At 37.3% G+C, this 19242-nt stretch overlaps 1 protein-coding gene across 7 annotated transcripts in view; it reads left to right on the forward strand.

Moving 5' to 3' along the window:
• WWP1 (WW domain containing E3 ubiquitin protein ligase 1) overlaps positions 1-19242 on the forward strand; it is a 112563-nt gene that overhangs the window by 69578 nt on the left and 23743 nt on the right. For all 7 annotated transcript variants that reach the window (XM_035011468.1, XM_035011474.1, XM_035011473.1 and 4 more), the window contains 9 exons: positions 900-1233; positions 7270-7365; positions 9401-9575; positions 11886-11940; positions 12025-12109; positions 12239-12367; positions 14848-14923; positions 15031-15102; positions 17344-17432. In XM_035011468.1, the coding sequence (XP_034867359.1) occupies positions 900-1233; positions 7270-7365; positions 9401-9575; positions 11886-11940; positions 12025-12109; positions 12239-12367; positions 14848-14923; positions 15031-15102; positions 17344-17432 (1111 nt within the window). The remainder of the gene's footprint in view (positions 1-899; positions 1234-7269; positions 7366-9400; positions 9576-11885; positions 11941-12024; positions 12110-12238; positions 12368-14847; positions 14924-15030; positions 15103-17343; positions 17433-19242) is intronic.

Consider the following 19242-nt stretch of genomic DNA (forward strand, 5'->3'; position numbering starts at 1 on the left):
AATCTATTTTCTTTGCAGTTTTAATTTGGCTCACTTTAATAGTGACACATAATTGAAATTCATCAATCACATTTAAAATGAACATTAAGAAAATGGTATTAGTGGATCCCAGTACTGAATCATTTCTTCAGAAAATGCAGAATAAATTTCTGGATCTTTTTGGCAGTCCCCTGTAGTACTAAATTAATGCCACTGTTTATCTGCCCCATTGGCATTTTTGATATTAGCTACCCTTTTGATATTACTACCATTTGCATATGAAAAGGGAGATTGAAAGGGATCGTTTAAAGTTTTTATATAAACCATGCAGACTTTCAGAATTGATCATTTGGAGGAAAAACATGTTATACTCATGCTGGTTTCTCTTTTCCTTAAGTTAAGGTTGTTAGTGTGTGTATACACACAGCTGACCCTTGAGCAACAGGGGATTTGGGGCACCAACATCACCCCACCCCCAACCCCCGCCATTTGAAAGTCTTTGTAGAACTTTGGAGTCCCCCACAGATTTAACTACTAAGAGCCTGTTGTTGACCCTCAAGCCTTACCAGTAAATAAACAGTCAACACTTATTTTGTATATCTATTACATACCGTATTACAGTACAGTAAGATAGAGAAAATGTTAAAGAAACTTGTAAAGGTTTGTACTATATTTATTGAAGAAAATCTGCATATATGTGGACCCGCATAGCTCAAACCTGTGTTGTTCCAGGGTCAACTGTATTCTTAAATTTTTATTATTTATATGTTCATCTGTAAAATGTAAGCAAGAGAAAACATTATTTTCATCAGTACCTGATACATTACTCAGGGTGGATTAGGAACTAAATAAGTATAACTGGTGAGTTGTTGGCTTCATCATTCCTTGACAGTTCGTCTTACTGATTTTTCTCTTTTCAGTTAATGGAGAATCATCCTCATCTGCACCAACCAATAATGCTTCCACCACGGGTACTGCAACAGTACCTGAAGAAACCGCCTTGTCTTCAAATTGCGCTACTACTACTGTTGAAGATCCTCCACAAGAAATACTGACTTCCTCAGAACGCGATGAATGTATTCCCTCTAACAGTGCAGCATTTGGATCTGAAGCTGGAAGTACTTTAGACCCTGCTGCCTCTAATTCTGGAAATAATTCTGCTACTGAGGCAGCCAAATTAAGACAGCCAGATGGGTGTGCGGAACCTGTACGGCAACAGTCTGGAAATACCAACACAGAAACTTTGCCATCAGGGTATGTTAAATATATTGCTTTAGAAGTTTGACTTACATTTGAATAGCAACTTTTTAATAATATGACTGTTGAATGTGTATATAAAATTTTTCCATTGTTTAGTAATTTGAAATCGAAGTCAGAATCTGATTGATATAATTCATTTGCCACAAACCAAGTACTTTTTAGAACTGAGGACAGTTAACTAATGAAGTATGTGCAGTATGAAGGGAAAAGAAAAAAACCTAGTGTTAGTTTGCAAGACACACTTGATTTGATTCTTGGTTTATTTTTACTTCTAGAGAAGAATGATCATAACACTATATAATTACTTCAGTTCTCTAGCTTCCTTTATGGTCTGCTCCCCAGGCCCCAATGTGGCCATCCTTTTTCTCAGTTAGCACTGAGTGCTGGGAAGGTCACCTAACTCTGCTGATTACCTCTGTTAAAAATTCAGGTTTTTGTTGCTGCTTAATAATTCTTAGTTCCCTTTAAATTTTCCCATTGAAAACATTCAGCTTCCTAAGATTTCCTTTAAAGAGTTACTCTATGTGTGTATTCCATTTGGTCATCTCTCCCAGATTTACTTAACAGGTTTTTTTGACTCTTTACTTGGCTTTGATGATATTAATATGAGTTAATCATTCATTGTCTTGGACTTCAAAAAGTTTATTTCCAGTGGCTCAGACTTGTACACATATATGTGGTGCAGTTTGATGGTGCAGCGATAGACGTACGGACGCAGTGCTTCCCTGCACAGCTCGCAGCAGTTAGCAGGGCTCCTCTCGGAGCTGTGGAAACTGCACTGCTAGAGGTCTTCTGCCCTCGGTTTCTCATCGCAGTCATTGTGTTCATAGCCCTGTCTTATTTTCTGAACTGTTTTTCTCAGTGCTGTTTGCTGCCTCATCTGATTTGCCCACTGCCTAATAGTGGTTTCAGCCTTTTTTAGCCTTTGTTCCTCTGCTCGCATGTTCTTCTTCCTCTCTTGGTGCTCATGCTCTCCCGTCACTGTAACTATCAAATCTGTTTGTCCGGGCCAGACCTTTTTCTGAGCTTATTTTCAGCTACTTCTGGAAATCCCCACTTGTTCCCTGCCAGCATTTCAGACCTTACAGTATCTTCCCTTCTCTCTCAAAAATCTCTTTGTCCCTTCGTTTTCGGTCTTTGGCAGCTTAGTCACTTATCCTAGTTTCATGTGTCTGCCACTGTGACACGTATATCTAAGAAGCTGTTTAAGAACCTCATGGTCTGATGGGAGGGTAAAGATAAGTAAGCAACAGCTATACCGCATAGTTAAAGCTGGGCTAGACCTCAGTTTAGCAGGTTGTGGGTGGGAACATATACAGAGATCTTTCAGGAGAGTAGCCTACACTATTGAGATCAAAGAATACTTTCTGAAAGAGATGACCCTTAAGTGCATTTCTGACAGAGGGTTAGGACTTAGCAGAGCAATAATGTAGGCTCCAGTAGTGAAAGGCTCATTCTCAGTAGAGCCAACTGCATGTTCAGATCTCTGGCATCCATAAAAATGTATAAGTAGAATTCAGGAAATAGTATTTTGTTACAGCTTGAGTTCAGCATTTGAGGAAGTGACATATGTAGTACTAAAGAGTAAACAGTCCTATGAAGAATTTTGTATACTTTTTCTAAGAGTGTGGGAGTATTTTCCTGAAAACCATGAATAAACATTAATGAATTTTAAGCAGGGTTGTGGCATTGTCCTGTTTACATTTTAGTTAGGTCATTCATTCTAGCAGTGGTATAGACAGATTTTAGGAGTCAAGGAGACAAGTTAGGATGGCAGCCAGGATGGTTTATAAATGAGAGAAGCAGGCATTATGATTTAAAATGATAATAAGCACATAAACTTAATTCTGTGGGGGCCAAATAAATGCTTCAGCATGCCTGTAGCCACCATATGTGATCTTTGTGTTAGGAGACTTTTGTAGTAACCTACATAAGTGATTTTCAAGTTGCAGGTTGCACCCCATTAGCAGATTATGACCAGCATTTGAACACATAATTGAAGTAAGTCAGTATAGACCAGAATAGAAAGTACTGAAGAGTGTTAGTTGTAGTGAGAGTAAACATTGTTTCCAGAAAGTTTATTTTTCTGGTGCGGGTTTGTGTGTATAAAATCTGTAGGTAAATAGCATTCTAGTACCCACAGAGATGTTTATTTAAAACATATTTCTTATTCTGTGAACTGTCATCAAAAAAGTTCGGAAGCAAGGGTACTTGGGTGGCTCAGTTGGTTAAGTGTCCGACTCTTGGTTTTGGCTCAGGTCATGATCTCAGGGTCCTGGGATCGAACCCAGCGTCGGGCTCCACGCTCAGCCTAGAGTCTGGCCCTCTCCCTCTCCTCCTCACTCCTGCTCGCACTCTCTTTCTCTCTTTCTCTCTCTCTCAAATAAATAAATAAAATCTTAAGAAAAAAAAAGGTGCTTTAAAAAAGAAAAGCTTAGAAACTTCTAATCCTGGTGAAAAATTAAAATAGCCGGCACTGAGGTGGACACTAGTCTCATAAGGTGATGATAAGATGTATCCTGGTAATCAGTTGTGAGGAGGACAGTAGAAAAGAAGAATGGAACCAAGGTTGATTCTTCTGGCTTAGGCAGTACTCTCTTTGTGTAACCTGTCCAAGTTAGCAGTTTTCAAATTTACATCATCTTCTCTCTTTCCTCAAAAATCTTTCTTAGTTCCTGTGTTTCCTCTCTTTTGTAACTTGCTCAGCTATTTAGCTAATTACCAATGAAATTACAAGTGTTCTGAGAGAAGAGTATTCCATTCTGGAGATGATGTTTGAGTATTATGCCAAGCATTATCTCACCCAAAGACCTTTGCATTTGCCCAGACTTGTGTGTGGAATGTTATTCCTCTGATATCTGCATGACTCAGGTCTCTGCTCAAATGTTACCTTACTCCAGGGGCCTTTTCTGATTCCCCCTGTTTAAATCAGTCCCCTCTGCACCCATCCCCTTACCCTGTCTTATTTTTCCCCAGATTTTTGCTAGGAAAATTTATAAACATGCAGAAAAATTTAAAGAATTTGCCAGTGAACACCCTGGTATCTACCAGTAGATTCTGTAATTGACATTTTACTGTTTGCTTTATCTCCTGTCTCTTCATCTCTCTATCCATCTAACTTTTAAATGCAGTTCAGTGAGTTGTGGACATCAGTATATTTTGCCCTTCAGTACTTCAGCTTGTCTATCATTAACTAGAGTTCAATATTTGTTTAAAGTTTTTTAGGTAAAGTTTACGTACCATTTTGATGCATTTGGACAAATACATACATTGGTGACTAAACCCCTATCAAAATATTGAATATTACCATCATCCCAGAAAGTTCTCTAAGTACCTTTTTCAGTCAATCACTGTTGTGATTTTTTTCCACTATAGATTTTAGATTAGTTTTCCCTGTTACAGAACTAAGTATAAACGAGATCAGCATGAATTTTTTGAGTCGGGTTCTTCTAATCAGCACAACTTGTATTATTTTTCTTTGTAACATTTAAATCACCATGTGACATATATTTGTGTCTTGTCAGTTTTCTCTCCACTGGACTGGAAAGGGCTTTATTTTGTCCACTTCTGTACTCGTACCCAAAACCATGCCTGCCATATAGCAGGTACTCAATAAATTTTGTTAAATAAGTGAATTAGTGCCCAATTAAATGATTTTGAGTGAATGAACAACTGGGCAAAGGCTCTGGCTTGTAAATGCTTCTGAGGAAGTGGTTAAGAAGGTCAAAAACTGCTAAAAAATTTAAGATAAGAACTGAAAGGCACCAATTGAATTTAACAACAGATTATTTATTGTTGACCTTTGACAAAGCAGTTTCTGGGAAATAGAGCTGTATTCAGAGTGCTGTGTAATGGAGTGAATGGGAAGGGTAGAAGTGTGTAGAAAACATTTAAAGAGAGCTGGTATATAAAGCTTTTTACCTGTGAACACACAGAGAAAGGAATGTTTGGTTGGTGGAAATGCACAGGGAGAAATGGAGAACTGAGGGTTAGTTTTTGTTTTATAAAATGGGAGAGACTTTAAAGTTTGTTTGTTTAAATAGGAGAGACTTTAAAGGGTAATCAGCTTCTAATGAGGAGGAGTCTGTGGACACAGGTTAGCAGTACAGGAGAGAATGAGGTAACTGTTCTTTGTGGTTTATGAGAAGGCAAGTCTTACTATCTGTCCCATTATCCAAGTTTGAAACCGCTAGTTATTCAATCAGTAACTTAATTCAGTTATTTTATTAATATATTTCACCAAATCCTTCCATATTTACTTACTCAAGTGTGCTCTGGTCAGAATTCACAAAGGGATTGAACTTCATTTTGGCTACTGGTGCTTCAGTGAAGGCCACAAAAAGGAAGAGAGCAATAGTACTTTTTTTTTTTTAAGATTTTATTTATTTATTTGAGACAGAGAGAATGAGAGAGACAGAGAGCACATGAGAGGGGTTAGGGTCAGAGGGAGAAGCAGGCTCCCCGCTGAGCAGGGAGCCCGATGTGGGACTCGATCCCGGGACTCCAGGATCATGACCTGAGCCGAAGGCAGTCGCTCAACCGAGCCACCCAGGCGCCCAGTACTTTTTTAATAGATAAGTTAACAACTTAAATGATCCTGAGTCAGTTGTGAACTTGGGCATTTTTATTGTTCATAGTTACTTCTGAAGCATTTTGTGACTTGTGTTTATTGGATGCAGCTTAAGTAAACTTTTAATTTTTTTACATGTCTTTTTTAAGTATGTGTATATGTGTACACCTTGCTTAGGGAATAGCTTTAATATGTATAATCATTGTGTAAGAAAATAATTTAGGGGTGCCTGAGTGGCTCAGTGGGTTGAGTGTCTGACTCTTGGGTTTGGCTCAGGTCATGATCTCAAGGTCATGAGATCGAGCCCTGTGTTAGGCTCTGTGCTCTGCTTGAGATTCTCTCTCCCTCTCCTTCTGCCCCACCTCTCACTCCGCTCTCTTTCTCTCTCTAAAATAAATAACTCTTAAAAAAAAAAAAAAGAGTTTAATAATTAAAGGCCAAGAGGAATCAAATTAAATTGGTTCCCGGGGTTTAAGAGAGAGAAAAATACTTCCATTTATTTTACTTTCAATTGAAAACAAGAATGTTAAACTCAGAAAAAAGCAGGTTTTTATATTTTATATTTAACATTTTTCTTCTATACCATATTACAGAAAGAATGGAGAGGAAGAAACAGGAATCACAGAGGAGAAAATAAGAGTGGGGAAAATAAGAGATTGAGAATCTTTGAGATGGAACAGAAAAAGATGAAATTGGGATGTCCAAAAACTCAGGAGTTTTACCAGAAACAAGAAGGAGATAGTTGTATACAAAAAGAAGACACTATGCATATCGAAGAATTTTTGTGGAGCAGTGTCACCACATACACTTTTTTAATGCAGTTTCTGCTAAAATCTTTTAGATATGTATTTTTGAAATTGCGGGCAAAAGTGAATATTACCTCATTAACATTTTGTGCCTTGAGTGTGATATTAGGCTGAAAGTTCCTCTACTTTTGATTAAACTTGTCTTTTTTTTTTTTTTAAGATTTTATTTATTTATTTGAAAGAGAGAGCACAAGCAGGGGGAAGGGCAGAGGGAGAAGGAGCAGCAGACTCCCTGCTGAGCCGGGAGCCCGATGCAGGGCTCAATCCCAGGACCCTGAGATCATGACCGAGCGGAACGCAGCTGCTTAACCGACTGAGCTGCCCAGGCGTCCCTTGATTTGTCTTTTCTGATGATACATTTCTGATAATAAATTTTCTGATGATAAATTCTATAAATTAGTAACTTTTTAAAACTTTAGGTACTACTTTATCTTCCTTTGTTAACTATTTTGTTGAGTTTCTGATACTGTTAATAGAAAGGGAATAATTAAGAACTTAAAAGGCACTAATAATTGGGAAAAGAAACTTTATATGTGTGTGTATATATAACCTTTTAAAGTAAGACTTATCGGTAATTTTCCTGATTATAAGAAGGAATGATTTTTCAGATTGTCTTAGTTATCTTTTATTTTTGTTTTTGCATTTTTATTAAAGGTGGGAACAGAGAAAAGATCCTCATGGTAGAACTTATTACGTGGATCATAACACTCGAACGACCACATGGGAGAGGCCGCAACCTTTACCTCCAGGGTAATGTGGCATCTTTATGCATCTCCAGTTGTGTTTTATCATACATCTGATTTCTTAAACTTACTTATTACAACATAAAATGATTCTTTCATTGTGCATGTTATATTTCCTTCATTTACTTCTGTGAAAAATAATTTCAGTAAATGAGATTTGTTATATCATATCTCTTCTACAGTTAGTCTGAAGGGGCTTCCTCAAGAGATTGTCAAACACTGGCATGAGTTACTGAGAGTAGTTAAGGAATTTTGGTCCAATTGTAGTGCTTGTCATTGGTCTTTAAGGAATGAAAGGCCTATTTAGGAAAATTCATATGTATGGTTCTCCAAAGATAGTGGTCTAAGCTATGTTACATGGGATTTAATGATATAAGAGATGTGAGAGTGGTTCAAAGTTATGAACTAAAAGATTACTATAAGTAAAATTGTATTACATTATGGCTAAAATTATAGAGGGTCTTAAATGAATAAAAATATTTCTATTACAGGCTAAATAAATTCATGCTGTTAGGCTGTCATTCACAGTCATTCACAAACAGATCTTCCTTTTCCTTTGTGTTCTTATCTTTCATAACTCTTTATACATATTATAGTGCTGATAGCTAGTTGAATTATATTATTTGTCTACTTTTTAAGATTTTATTTTTATTTATTTATTTATTTGCCAGAAAGAGAGCACATGAGAGAGGGCACAGGCAGGGGGAGCAGCAGGTAGAGGGAGAAGCAGGCTCCCCACTGAGTAGGGAGCCCGATGTGGGGCTCCATCCCAGGACCCCAGGATCATGACCTGAGCCGAAGGCAGACGCTTAACTGACCGAGCCAGGTGTCCCTATTATTTATATTCTTCTTAAACACTCTATCTGAGGGGCACCTGTGTGGCTCAGTCAGTTAGGCATCTGCCTTCGGCTCAGGTCATGATCCTGGGGTCCTGGGATCGAGCCCCGCATTGGGCTCCCTGCTCATGGGGAGCCTGCTTCTCCCTTTGCCCCTCCTCCTCCGTTTGTGGTCTCTCTCTCTCAAATAAATAAACAAAATCTTTTAAATACATACATACATACATACATACGTACATACGTACATACCAAAAAAACCCCACTCTGCCTGTACCTGCAATATTTTCCTTATTGTCTTTGCTACACACTCAAGAGTATCTGTCCTTCCAGATGTAACTTAAAGTCCACCAATATAAAACACGGTCCAAGTCCAGAAAATTCAGGACAAGTAATATTATTTTTGTGAGATTGGTTGCTGAAAGGACTCTTAAATCATTGTATGAGTTAATGGCACAGAGAAGAAGTGTTTGTGAGGGAGCTGAGAATGGGGGTAAGTAGGAGAACTCTAGGCTTGCCTTGTCCCTCGAATAAGCTACATAACTAAGTTAATGGCACAAATTGACTTAACGGTTATCTGAACCTGGGAGGATGGAGCGAACTTCAGTTGGTGGCGAAATAGGAAAGGGCATTTTGTTTTGAGGGAATATTCAGACAAAGAGATGACAAAGTGAAACATACACACTTGGGACCAGCAAGTGAGTTGATTTGGCTCTCGTGTAGGTCCCTTGAAAGGGCTCAGGGGAGATGAGGCTGAAATGGTGAATGGATTCATTTTTAATGCCGTGCCAGAGAGCTGTGATAGATGGAATGTCATGACTGAATCTGCACTTGCGTTCAGCCGGATAACAGCAGGAAAGTTAAAGACCTGTTAAGGGTTGAGTTACAGCCCTGAACTTGGGCAGTGGCTGGAGGGGCAGATCACTAGGTGTACAGTGAGCACTCAGGAGCTTCTTAACCAGATAAAGAGAGAGGGTAGTCAGATTGATACGGAGACTATTCAGTCTTTGGCCCCTTTTTTAGACCATTCTTAGAAATAATGTAGTGGTAGAATGGGAAGGCAATTTAGTTAAAAAAGCAAGTTACATATTCAAAATTTTACAGTTACGTTGTTGTGTCTCTGATTTTTAGATTATATGAGTGAACTGTTAACTAAATACTTTCAGGTTTCTGTTCAATTTTTATTCATGCTTACTTTGTTGGTGGTAGTTGGGAGAGAAGAGTTGATGATCGCGGCAGAGTTTATTACGTGGATCATAACACCAGAACAACCACGTGGCAGCGACCCACCATGGAGTCTGTCCGCAACTTTGAGCAGTGGCAGTCTCAGCGAAACCAGTTGCAGGGAGCGATGCAGCAGTTCAACCAGCGATACCTCTATTCGGTAAGAGCAGATTGTGAGATGTCAGTACAACTCTTCCTCCAGGCATTTGCTCTTTTCTACTTTGGTGATTTTGAAATGTTATAGACTGCACTGCAAGGTATTTTTTATTTACTCTTTAATAAATAATTATTTCTGATATACATACACACTTTAAGTTTTTTTTTCATTCTAGTTTACTAACATAAGTACAGTTTTTGTCTTTATTAAGTGGTAGTTTCGTAAGTGAAATTTCTTGATGAAATAATTTGTCTTTCCTAATTCCCAGTTCTCTGCCTTTAATTGGAATCATTTTGTTTGCTTTAAACAAAACTGGTTACCTTACTTAAGACCAGGATTGCCATTTTCCAGATGTTCTGATTCCCATTCCAGATTCTCAGAAACAGCACTTTCATGTGGAGATAGTTTTGTCCGAAAAATCTAATGCTATCTGAAATTTTGACCAATTGATAGTCCATTTATTGCCATAAGCAAACATCCACAAGAAGACGGGGGTAGGGGCGTCCGGGTGGCTCAGTCATTAAGCGTCTGCCTTTGGCTCAGGTCATGATCCCAGGGTCCTGGGATCGAGCCCCACATCAGGCTCCCTGCTCGGCGGGAAGCCTGCTTCTCCCTCTCCTACTCCCCCTGTTTGTGTTCCCTCTCGCTCTGTCTCTCTCTGTCAAGTGAATAAATAAAGTCTCAAAAAAAAAAAAAAAAAAAAAAACGGGGTAGAGGGAAACCTTTGTTAAATAGGTTTGATCACAGGAAGTGGAAAATACAAATTTTAAGTACCGGGCATCTCTAGAGAGTGTTTTGAATCAACTTGAAAACCCAAAACGTAGAGGCTAGCAGATAGGGAGGAATTAGGAAAGACACAAAAAGAAAACTTAAATAACTCTTTTTTCATTATCTTGCCTCAGGCTGGCTCTTTCAGCTCCATTTTCTTCAGAGGTTAAATAATAAGTTCTCATTTGCAGGTTGACCCATTCTCCTGGTATTCTGTAGCCAGCATAGAGGGAGTGGGCCAACCCAGCCTACATAGCATCTCCTACTGCCACCAATTGCTGGTTCTTTGGTAACTTGTACAGAAATCTGTAGTAAGGTTTCGTTGTTTAGCTGTATATAGTAAACAAGAAATTCTGTACTGTGTGCTTTTGTTCTGGGTCAACTTAGCTGTGTATGTGAAAACCTCGGGAAACGGCAGAATTAGGTCATAGGGATGTAGTAGAAGTGTGTTCTCCTGCATAGAACATCCTTAAACAGGTTGAGGTGTAATTATCTAAGTATAGCACAAGTCTGGGATAAAAGTCCAGGCTAACACATACATTGGCTTAGTAATGCCACCTGGTACCCAGATTCTTTGTGCATCGTTACCATGCTTCGTGCTTACCTCGGTCATACAGAGCTGCTGCCCTTTGGGCTTCATTCCCCATTGTAGACAGGAAGAAAGGGAAAAGGGAATGAGAAGGGCAGATGGCTTTTATCTTGCAAGCCCTGCCTTTTTACTCGAAAAGGGATGCCCTTACCAGGGACTTCTGCCAGTGCTCACTGGCTAGAATTGGTCGTTCTACCAACTCAGCTGTGAGGAAGGCTGGGAATGGAATATTAGATGGACACATTGCTACCTCAAACAAAACCATGGTTTGAGTGTCAAGGAAGAAGGCATGGGAGATGGATATTGGGTAAAATTAACAACATCTATTACAAGGTTATAAAATATTTATCAAGATGCATTAAGACGTACTTTTTCAGGTGATGATTTTTATATTTATCAGTCTTTTAAAATTGGTAGTAGAGTGTTTACATTTTCTTCTGAATATATTTCTGGGTTATAATATATGTAAGCATGAATGTTTTTATTTATGAATATATAAAAGAATACTAATATTAAGATAAGGATTTACTTGTATAAAGATGATACTGGATTTTAATGTTGGTTTTATTAGTAGGTGTGTCTTAAAGAGAACTGTGATTATTATTGTACTTTTAAATAATATTTTTCATTTAAACACCACAACTTTCTGTATGCTCTTCTGTCTCATTTCACTCCTAACAGATTATTGTAGAAGGGCTAAAAAATTAAAATATTGACCTCAATATATTATTCTAAGTCATCTTAGAAAAACTAATGATTTTATCAACTGATGGATTCCTCTTAACTCATAACATTTTTAAATGTACTTTGTGTCTTGAAATCACTATATTCACATTCCTTTATCATATTTTTTAGAAAATCACTATAAAATGTGGTTCTACCAAGTATTTAGTTTATCTCTGCTTTTATATTAAAGTAATATTTTTATTTTTCCCTCCAACCCTTTCTCCAATCAGGCTTCAATGTTAGCTGCAGAAAATGACCCATATGGGCCTTTGCCACCAGGCTGGGGTAAGCTGATATGTTGTTGGTAAAAATACCTGAAGGTATATATAGTAAATAGTCATTAAATGCTGTGCTCACTCTATTTTTTAGAAAAAAGAGTGGATTCAACCGACAGGGTTTACTTTGTGAATCATAACACAAAAACAACCCAGTGGGAAGATCCCAGAACTCAAGGGTATGTGTGTGCTATGGCCTTAATTAAGTCATCTTACATATATCTGTAGATAGAATCAAGTAAACCTAGATTTGGATGTTTTTGGTACCTAGAAAATATTCACCTTGTGACTCTAACTCTATCTTTTAGCTTACAGAATGAAGAACCCTTGCCAGAAGGCTGGGAAATTAGGTATACTCGGGAAGGTGTTAGGTACTTTGTTGATCATAATACAAGAACAACAACATTCAAAGATCCTCGCAATGGGAAGTCATCTGTGTAAGTGAAAACCTGAAGTTCTTAAATGCTGTTTAATGAGGACATAAAAATTTAGCCTCAAGTTTAGCAACAGATTGTACTTTGCAGATCAAGAAAACCTATATAAGTAAGAGCCCGGTGTACCCATCTTTGCTTTACATTACTACAGAATGAATTTGTAGCACATAATGTGTTAATAATAATGATAGCAAATATTTATCTTGTGATCGCTATGTGCAGAGTATTGTTCTAAGAACATTGTATAAACTAGCTCATTTTATTTCCAAACAACCTTAAGTAGATACTATTATTTTCCATTTTTCAGTGTAGAAACTGAGGCTTAGGGAGCATAACTAACTTACGCAAAACCAGACGGAAGGGAATAGAGCTGGTTTCAGACCAAGGCAGTCTGTTCACAGAGACTGTGCTCTTAACTGCCCATCATGCTACTGTAATTCATGAAGGAATGAGATGTGAACACATTTGAATTTTCCAGATAAAAGTATCTTAAAACAGAGCTCACCTTCATCCTTACTCTTAGGTGTGATATCTTTGCATCACTAAGAAAATAGAAGCAACCATAAAAGGGGTTTTTTTTTGTTTCTTGTTTTTTGCAAATTCCTACTGTCACATCTGCCCACCTCCCAGCATCTGTCTTCCTTCTTGATCCTATAGGTGAACTATCATTGTTCCTATCAAAGGCCAGTCCCTTTGCTAGCACTCTAGATCTTGCCCCCTCTTTCCCATTTAATTGCTCCAGCAGTTACCATCTTTCTATCCTCCATCGTCAGTTTTTCTTCTTCTACTGAATTATTCCTCCTCAGCTGCTGTTTCTCCTCAATTAAAAACAAATAAACAAAAGCACAGCATTTTACCTTTCAAATTAATTCTGTGAAAATTCATTTTTATTGCTGCCCTTTACAGGAAAAGTACCTGAAAGCATTGTCTCTACATTGCTCTTTCTGATTTCTCTTTCAAACAGACTACAAGGAAGTTCCACTGACCCTGAACTTAAGGATACCAGTGACCTCCGCATTGTTAATTGTTAATTCAGGAGTTGGTTCCAGTCCTGTCTCATTTGATTTAGGAGCGTTTGACACAATACATTTCTAGCTACCTCAGCTTCAGAGTATGTCCAGAATCCACTTAGGTCTCACCACGTCCACTGCCACCACATGGTCACCTGAAGTGGTGCCTCTGTCTCTCTGCTTTCCTACCCACACCTCGTATAATGTTATTCTCCATACAGCAACAGGATTGACTTTTTCTGTCTTTTTTCTATTAAGTATAAAGTCATTCCTTCACACAAAAACTTTTCAGTGATTTCCCATCTCGGAGTGAAAAGGAGAGTCCTCACAGTGGCTTCCACTGCCTTACAGAATGTGACCCCTGTTAGCTCTTCAATTTCATCTCTGTTTTCTCCCCTCATTCATTCTGCTTCAGCTTCACGGGCCCCCTAGCTATGCCTCAAGTACCTGGGCTTTTACCTCTGGGTCTTAGCTTTTATTCTGCTCTTTCCCCAAATATGTACATGACTTAATGCCCTCCATGTTTTTGGTCAAATATTAATTTGTCTGTGAACTCAACGCTGTTCACCCATTTCAGAATTTTAAACTTCTCCCTATACCACTCCATATCTTTTTTACACTGCCTTTCTCTCTCTCTCTCTTTTTCCTTTTTGAGGAGCAGGAGTGATAAAACGTTTATCCCCTTCTAACACAGTTCATAGATGGTTTACTTATTGTTTCTTGTCTGTCCCCTTCACTGGTATATAACCTCCACAAAAACGGGGTTATTACCTGTTTTATTAACAAATAACACTCTCATTGGTTAGAAGAATGTCAGGTAATACTATATATTTCACAAATATTTGTTCAGTGAATTCACTTGAACCTAACAACATAAGAGAACATTTTCCATCCATTCCAAAATGTTCCCTAAGATCATGAAAGAACTTTGTGCTTGTATCTTAGGCTCTCCCTCAAAAGGCAGAAGCCTCAGGCCTTCTCAGTGTGAATTGAGCCTATCCCTCCGTGCCACCCATTCTGCCTCTTCCCTCACTGATCAGTTGAGCCGTGTGACCTGGATGTCACTTATTCTTAGAAATTGCTTTTGCTTTGCATACTGTCTCAGCAATGTTTCTTTCAGTTTGAGATTAGGTTTAAGTTGTGGTAGAATTTCCTTCGCTGTCTCTTCTGTCTAGAGCTTCTATCCTCCTTAGATTTAAGTATTATCAAAGGTTTTGTTTTTTTAATAGTAATAGACTTTAATATTTCATTTAACTAACTTCTTTACAAAAGACCCATACATACATACAATCTCACTCTTTGTATGTGTCCTCATTGTGCAAGCCTCTTGGCCCACCAAATGTATCTTCTCTCCCAGCAAATAACTTTCCTGTGGTCATTTGTAGGACTCTGGTATACTCCAGTTTCATACTGAATATTACATATCCAATTTTATTTTGAATTAATGTGTGGTTTCTTTTTTTTTTTCTTTAGAACTAAAGGTGGTCCACAGATTGCTTATGAACGCAGCTTTAGGTGGAAACTTGCTCACTTTCGTTATTTGTGCCAGGTACTACAGTGGTAAATAAATCTTATGTTCATAATCATTTAGTCTTTTCTTTATACTATACCTATACTACAGCTTACATGATATCACGATATTATTTTTGTTTTTAGTCAAATGCACTACCCAGTCATGTAAAGATCAATGTATCCCGGCAGACACTGTTCGAAGATTCCTTCCAACAGGTAAGGAAGATTTTATCAGAATAAACAGTTCAACTTGTCTGATTATATCCTATATATATATTAAGGGAGTTAGGGTTTAGAAATTTCAAACCATGACTGCCACTTACTGAGTGTCCATTATAATAATAGTCATAATAAACCCCATCATGTATTGAGGGATTGCCATATGCTTCGCACTGGCATCTTATAGGTATCATTTCATTTCATTCATCCTCACAACATCCCTTTGTGATAACTCTTATCATTATGTCCATTTTATTTTTTATTTTTTATTTTTTAAAGATTTTATTTATTTATTTGACAGAGAAATAGCGAGAGAGGGAACACAAGCAGGGGGAGTGGGAGAGGGAGAAGCAGGCTTCCCGCCAAACAGGGAGCCCGATGCGGGGCTCGATCCCAGGACCCTGGGATCATGACCTGAGCCGAAGGCAGACGCTTAATGACTGAGCCACCCAGGCACCCCCATTATGTCCATTTTAAATGAAGCTTAAACAGTTTCTGGAACAAGATGACACGTTTTGGCACTTTTCTAAGACTTCATTAACTCAAACAAGTCTTGATAATACAACCAAATTAAAATTAAATCAGTATAGATACTCTATTCCATGTAAGTATCCATCCCTTCAGTAACCCTGATGTTCATTCTTACCTCCTGTAGGTTTCAGTTTTAAAGGTTAAGATCTCAGAGAGACCTCGACTGAGCACACTAGTCAAGATGGGAGTCCCTGCTCACCTCCTTCATAGTCCCATTCTAGCCCTTTATGTATTATTTTCAGTAACACTTAGCACCACCTGACCCATTTTATTTGTCTCCCTTACTAGAAGGTAAGCTCCATGGGAGCACAAACTACTTCATTTACTGCTGTTATGCTTAGTACCTAGAATAGTGCCCTACACATAGCAGGTATTCAGTAAACATTTGGTGAATGAATAAATGTAATATGTCTGCCTTTCCTGAATCATCTGCAGAAAATTTAAAGATAAAAAATCAAAATATTATCAGTTCTTTTTTTCTGATGATGTGGAGAATTTTTCATAAAAGTCTTCTCATTCCTGCCCCCCCCGCCAAAGTATTACAATGATGAACTGAAAGTCCCTGTGTATACAGGTACATAGGGACTTTTTTTTTTTTTAAGATTTTATTTATTTATTTGTCAGAGAGAGAGAGAGAGCACAAGCAGGGGAGGCGGCAGGCAGAGGGAGAAGCAGGCTCCCCGATGAGCAAGGAGCCCAATGTGGGACTCGATCCCAGGACTCTGGGATCATGACCTGAGCCGAAGGCACACGTTCAACTGACTGAGCCACCCAGGCGTCCCGGTACATAGGGACTTTCACATAAACAAGCCAAAATGAAATAGCACTCCAAAATTAGAGATGTTCATATCCTAGCTTAATTTTACTAGCTATTGGAATTCGGGCAAGATACTTAATGCAGCTATTATCAAAACATTTTTTGGTTTGAGTTAATAAATTCTTAGCTTGTTCTAAGCTCTGTTTGAGCTTTCTTGTAGTAAGTGTACATCCAGATTCATGAAAAACTTTATTTTGCTTTGTCCTCTGGTGTGGGGAGAACCATGGTCTGTTTGATGTGCGTGACTGCCTATGAGGCAAAGTCCTGCTGGTGAGCTGTGCTGTCACCCGGACATGCCGGTCTTGACTTTGGTTTTGACACGTGTGGTGGAAGTAATTCATTGTTATCCAGAAGTAAAGCCTCTTTGCTAGAATCCTCATGTAAGCCATTAAGGATTGTGAAAATTGTGTATACATATTGTATAAATTCTTTGCTTTAGCTGAGTTCGTTTCCTACTGAGAAATGGTATATGTGGTATAAGCAGGACCCAGAACAAGCTCTTTTGCTTCTCATCAAATGTTGCTAGTTAGAAAAATTTATAAGTCACCTTTTACAAGATTTTGGTAAAATTTGGGGAGCAACAAGGGAAGGAATATTTTCTAAACTTAAAAGCTTTCTGTGTCACTCTTCCTCTCTTGCCACTAACCCAAAGTAGAACTACCATTTAATAGTAGAAGAGGGGAAAGAGATTTTAGAAGGTGAATCACGGAAAGCTTAATAGAGTAAGTTTGTGGAACACATCAGTTGATCTCAAGTTAAAAGCATTGTTGTATGAGATAAGGAAATGTGTAATTTTGGAAATGCAGATGTAGTTTAAATTGAATTGTTTTGGAAGAAACTTAATGCTGTATATGAGTGTTTTAAGTATCCATGTTTTTGTTTTTAATTAGATTATGGCATTAAAACCTTATGACTTGAGAAGGCGATTATATGTAATATTTAGAGGAGAAGAAGGACTTGATTATGGTGGTCTAGCAAGGTAAAATAAAAACACATCTGCTTTGAAATAAGTATGTCTCCATTGTATGCAGTGGATGTATTCTTGAAAAGATACATTTCTTCAATAGCAATCCAGAGTTATTTTTAAAAACAAAAATTAAAATATTAGCACAGTTCCAGAGGTGTTATTATTACTGTCTTGGTTATCCTATACATTTTCTCTGCATATATATAAATTTTATGTATGTGTGATGTAGTACACATTTGCTATTTTTTTAAACAGAATTGATCATACAATATGTACAATATAGCAACTTCATTTTATCGTTTTATATCTCATGGACATCTTTTCATATTCTATATGGAGCTAATAATACTCTCCTTTATTTAATGGTGCTAATACTCTTATTTAATGACTGCATAATATTGCATTGTATGTAGATACCTTAATTAATGGATCAGCATGCATAAGGTTGTTTCTTAATTTTTGTTATTATAACAGTGTATGTTGGTTTTATGTTTGTGTTTTAATCCAATCTGAGTCCTTTTGAGAATAGTCCTTCACATTCATTAAATACATTGTTAACAGTGGAAAATGTGGAGCAATATGAGTGGGAAATCCTTTTAATTTTTAATTTTTTTAATGAACAACTTAAAAATTTTTGTTTTGCCCAAACCTAATTTGACAACAATTTATTTTTTACCAGAACACTTTCATTGAATCTTTTAAAAGAATTAAACCTGCTTTTCATAGGAAAAAATTTTTAAACTAATATTTCAGAGGTGTACAGAATTACAAAATCACAATTTTAGTACAGTGGGCAAAAAGAGATAGGTGGGAGCATATATGTGGGATTATCAGAGGTTTGGCTTAATTAGCATATTTTCTTCTCCAGTGCATTATTAAGCTTTTTCAGAAAAGAAACACTACCTATCACAATAAATGTTCATATCACGTCTATTGTGATTTATCTCAGTTTCAGGAATGTTCAGACATTAAAAAGAAAGAGGTACCTTAGAAATAAAATATGGTTTTATTTTTTACAGTGTCTGACTTTATAACATTCATATGCTTGTTTGTACTCATAGTTACCTCAGCTGTTTGCATTTAGTTTTATGTTTTGAGGGTTTTAATGCACATAGTTACTCCATACCATGATTTTCTTACTCCCAAATTCTTAATTTTGATTCACATATTCATGTTTTGGTTTTACTCAAGAGTTCACAAGGGTGATATACTCCTTTAGTTTTGCATGTTTGAAAATGTGTTTTCTGTTGCTTTTGTATATAAACAACTTAACTAGATATAAATTCTTACGCAACACTAGTTTCTCCACTACCCTGTAGACATTGTTTCACTGTCTTCTACCACTGAATGTTATAGCATGTGAAGTGGAAGGCCAGCCCCTTGTAGGAAACTTTTGTTTTTCCTTTGGATGCCCACATAGTCCTTTTCCTTCAAGTTCATTAATTTCGTTGTTGATCGTTTTATATCTTTTCTTAGGAACATATTAAGATCTTTCTTAATTTAAGGGAAATTTTCTTCTATTATGTCTTTGAATATTTTTTCTGTTCCATTTGTTCCATTTTTCTTCAGGAACATCAATCATGGGTATGTGGAATCTTTTGTGTCAGTCTTACATGTCGGTCATCTTTTCTCTGATTATTTTTATCTTTGTGCTTTTCCATTTTGTTTTGATTTTCTCAAACCTATCCTCATGTCACTGTATGCAGTACTGCCCTACATTTTGTTGCTTCTAATGTGATTTTTCTTCATTAGTGGCTTTACTGTTTTCTTCATTTTCTTCTCTAGGCTCTGCTAGCTCATCTGTTGTCTCATAATTTTTTCA

This window comes from Mirounga leonina, unplaced genomic scaffold (assembly GCF_011800145.1).
Source record: "Mirounga leonina isolate KUSES-001 unplaced genomic scaffold, KU_Mleo_1.0 Mir_165, whole genome shotgun sequence".
Taxonomy (NCBI): Eukaryota; Metazoa; Chordata; class Mammalia; order Carnivora; family Phocidae; genus Mirounga; species Mirounga leonina.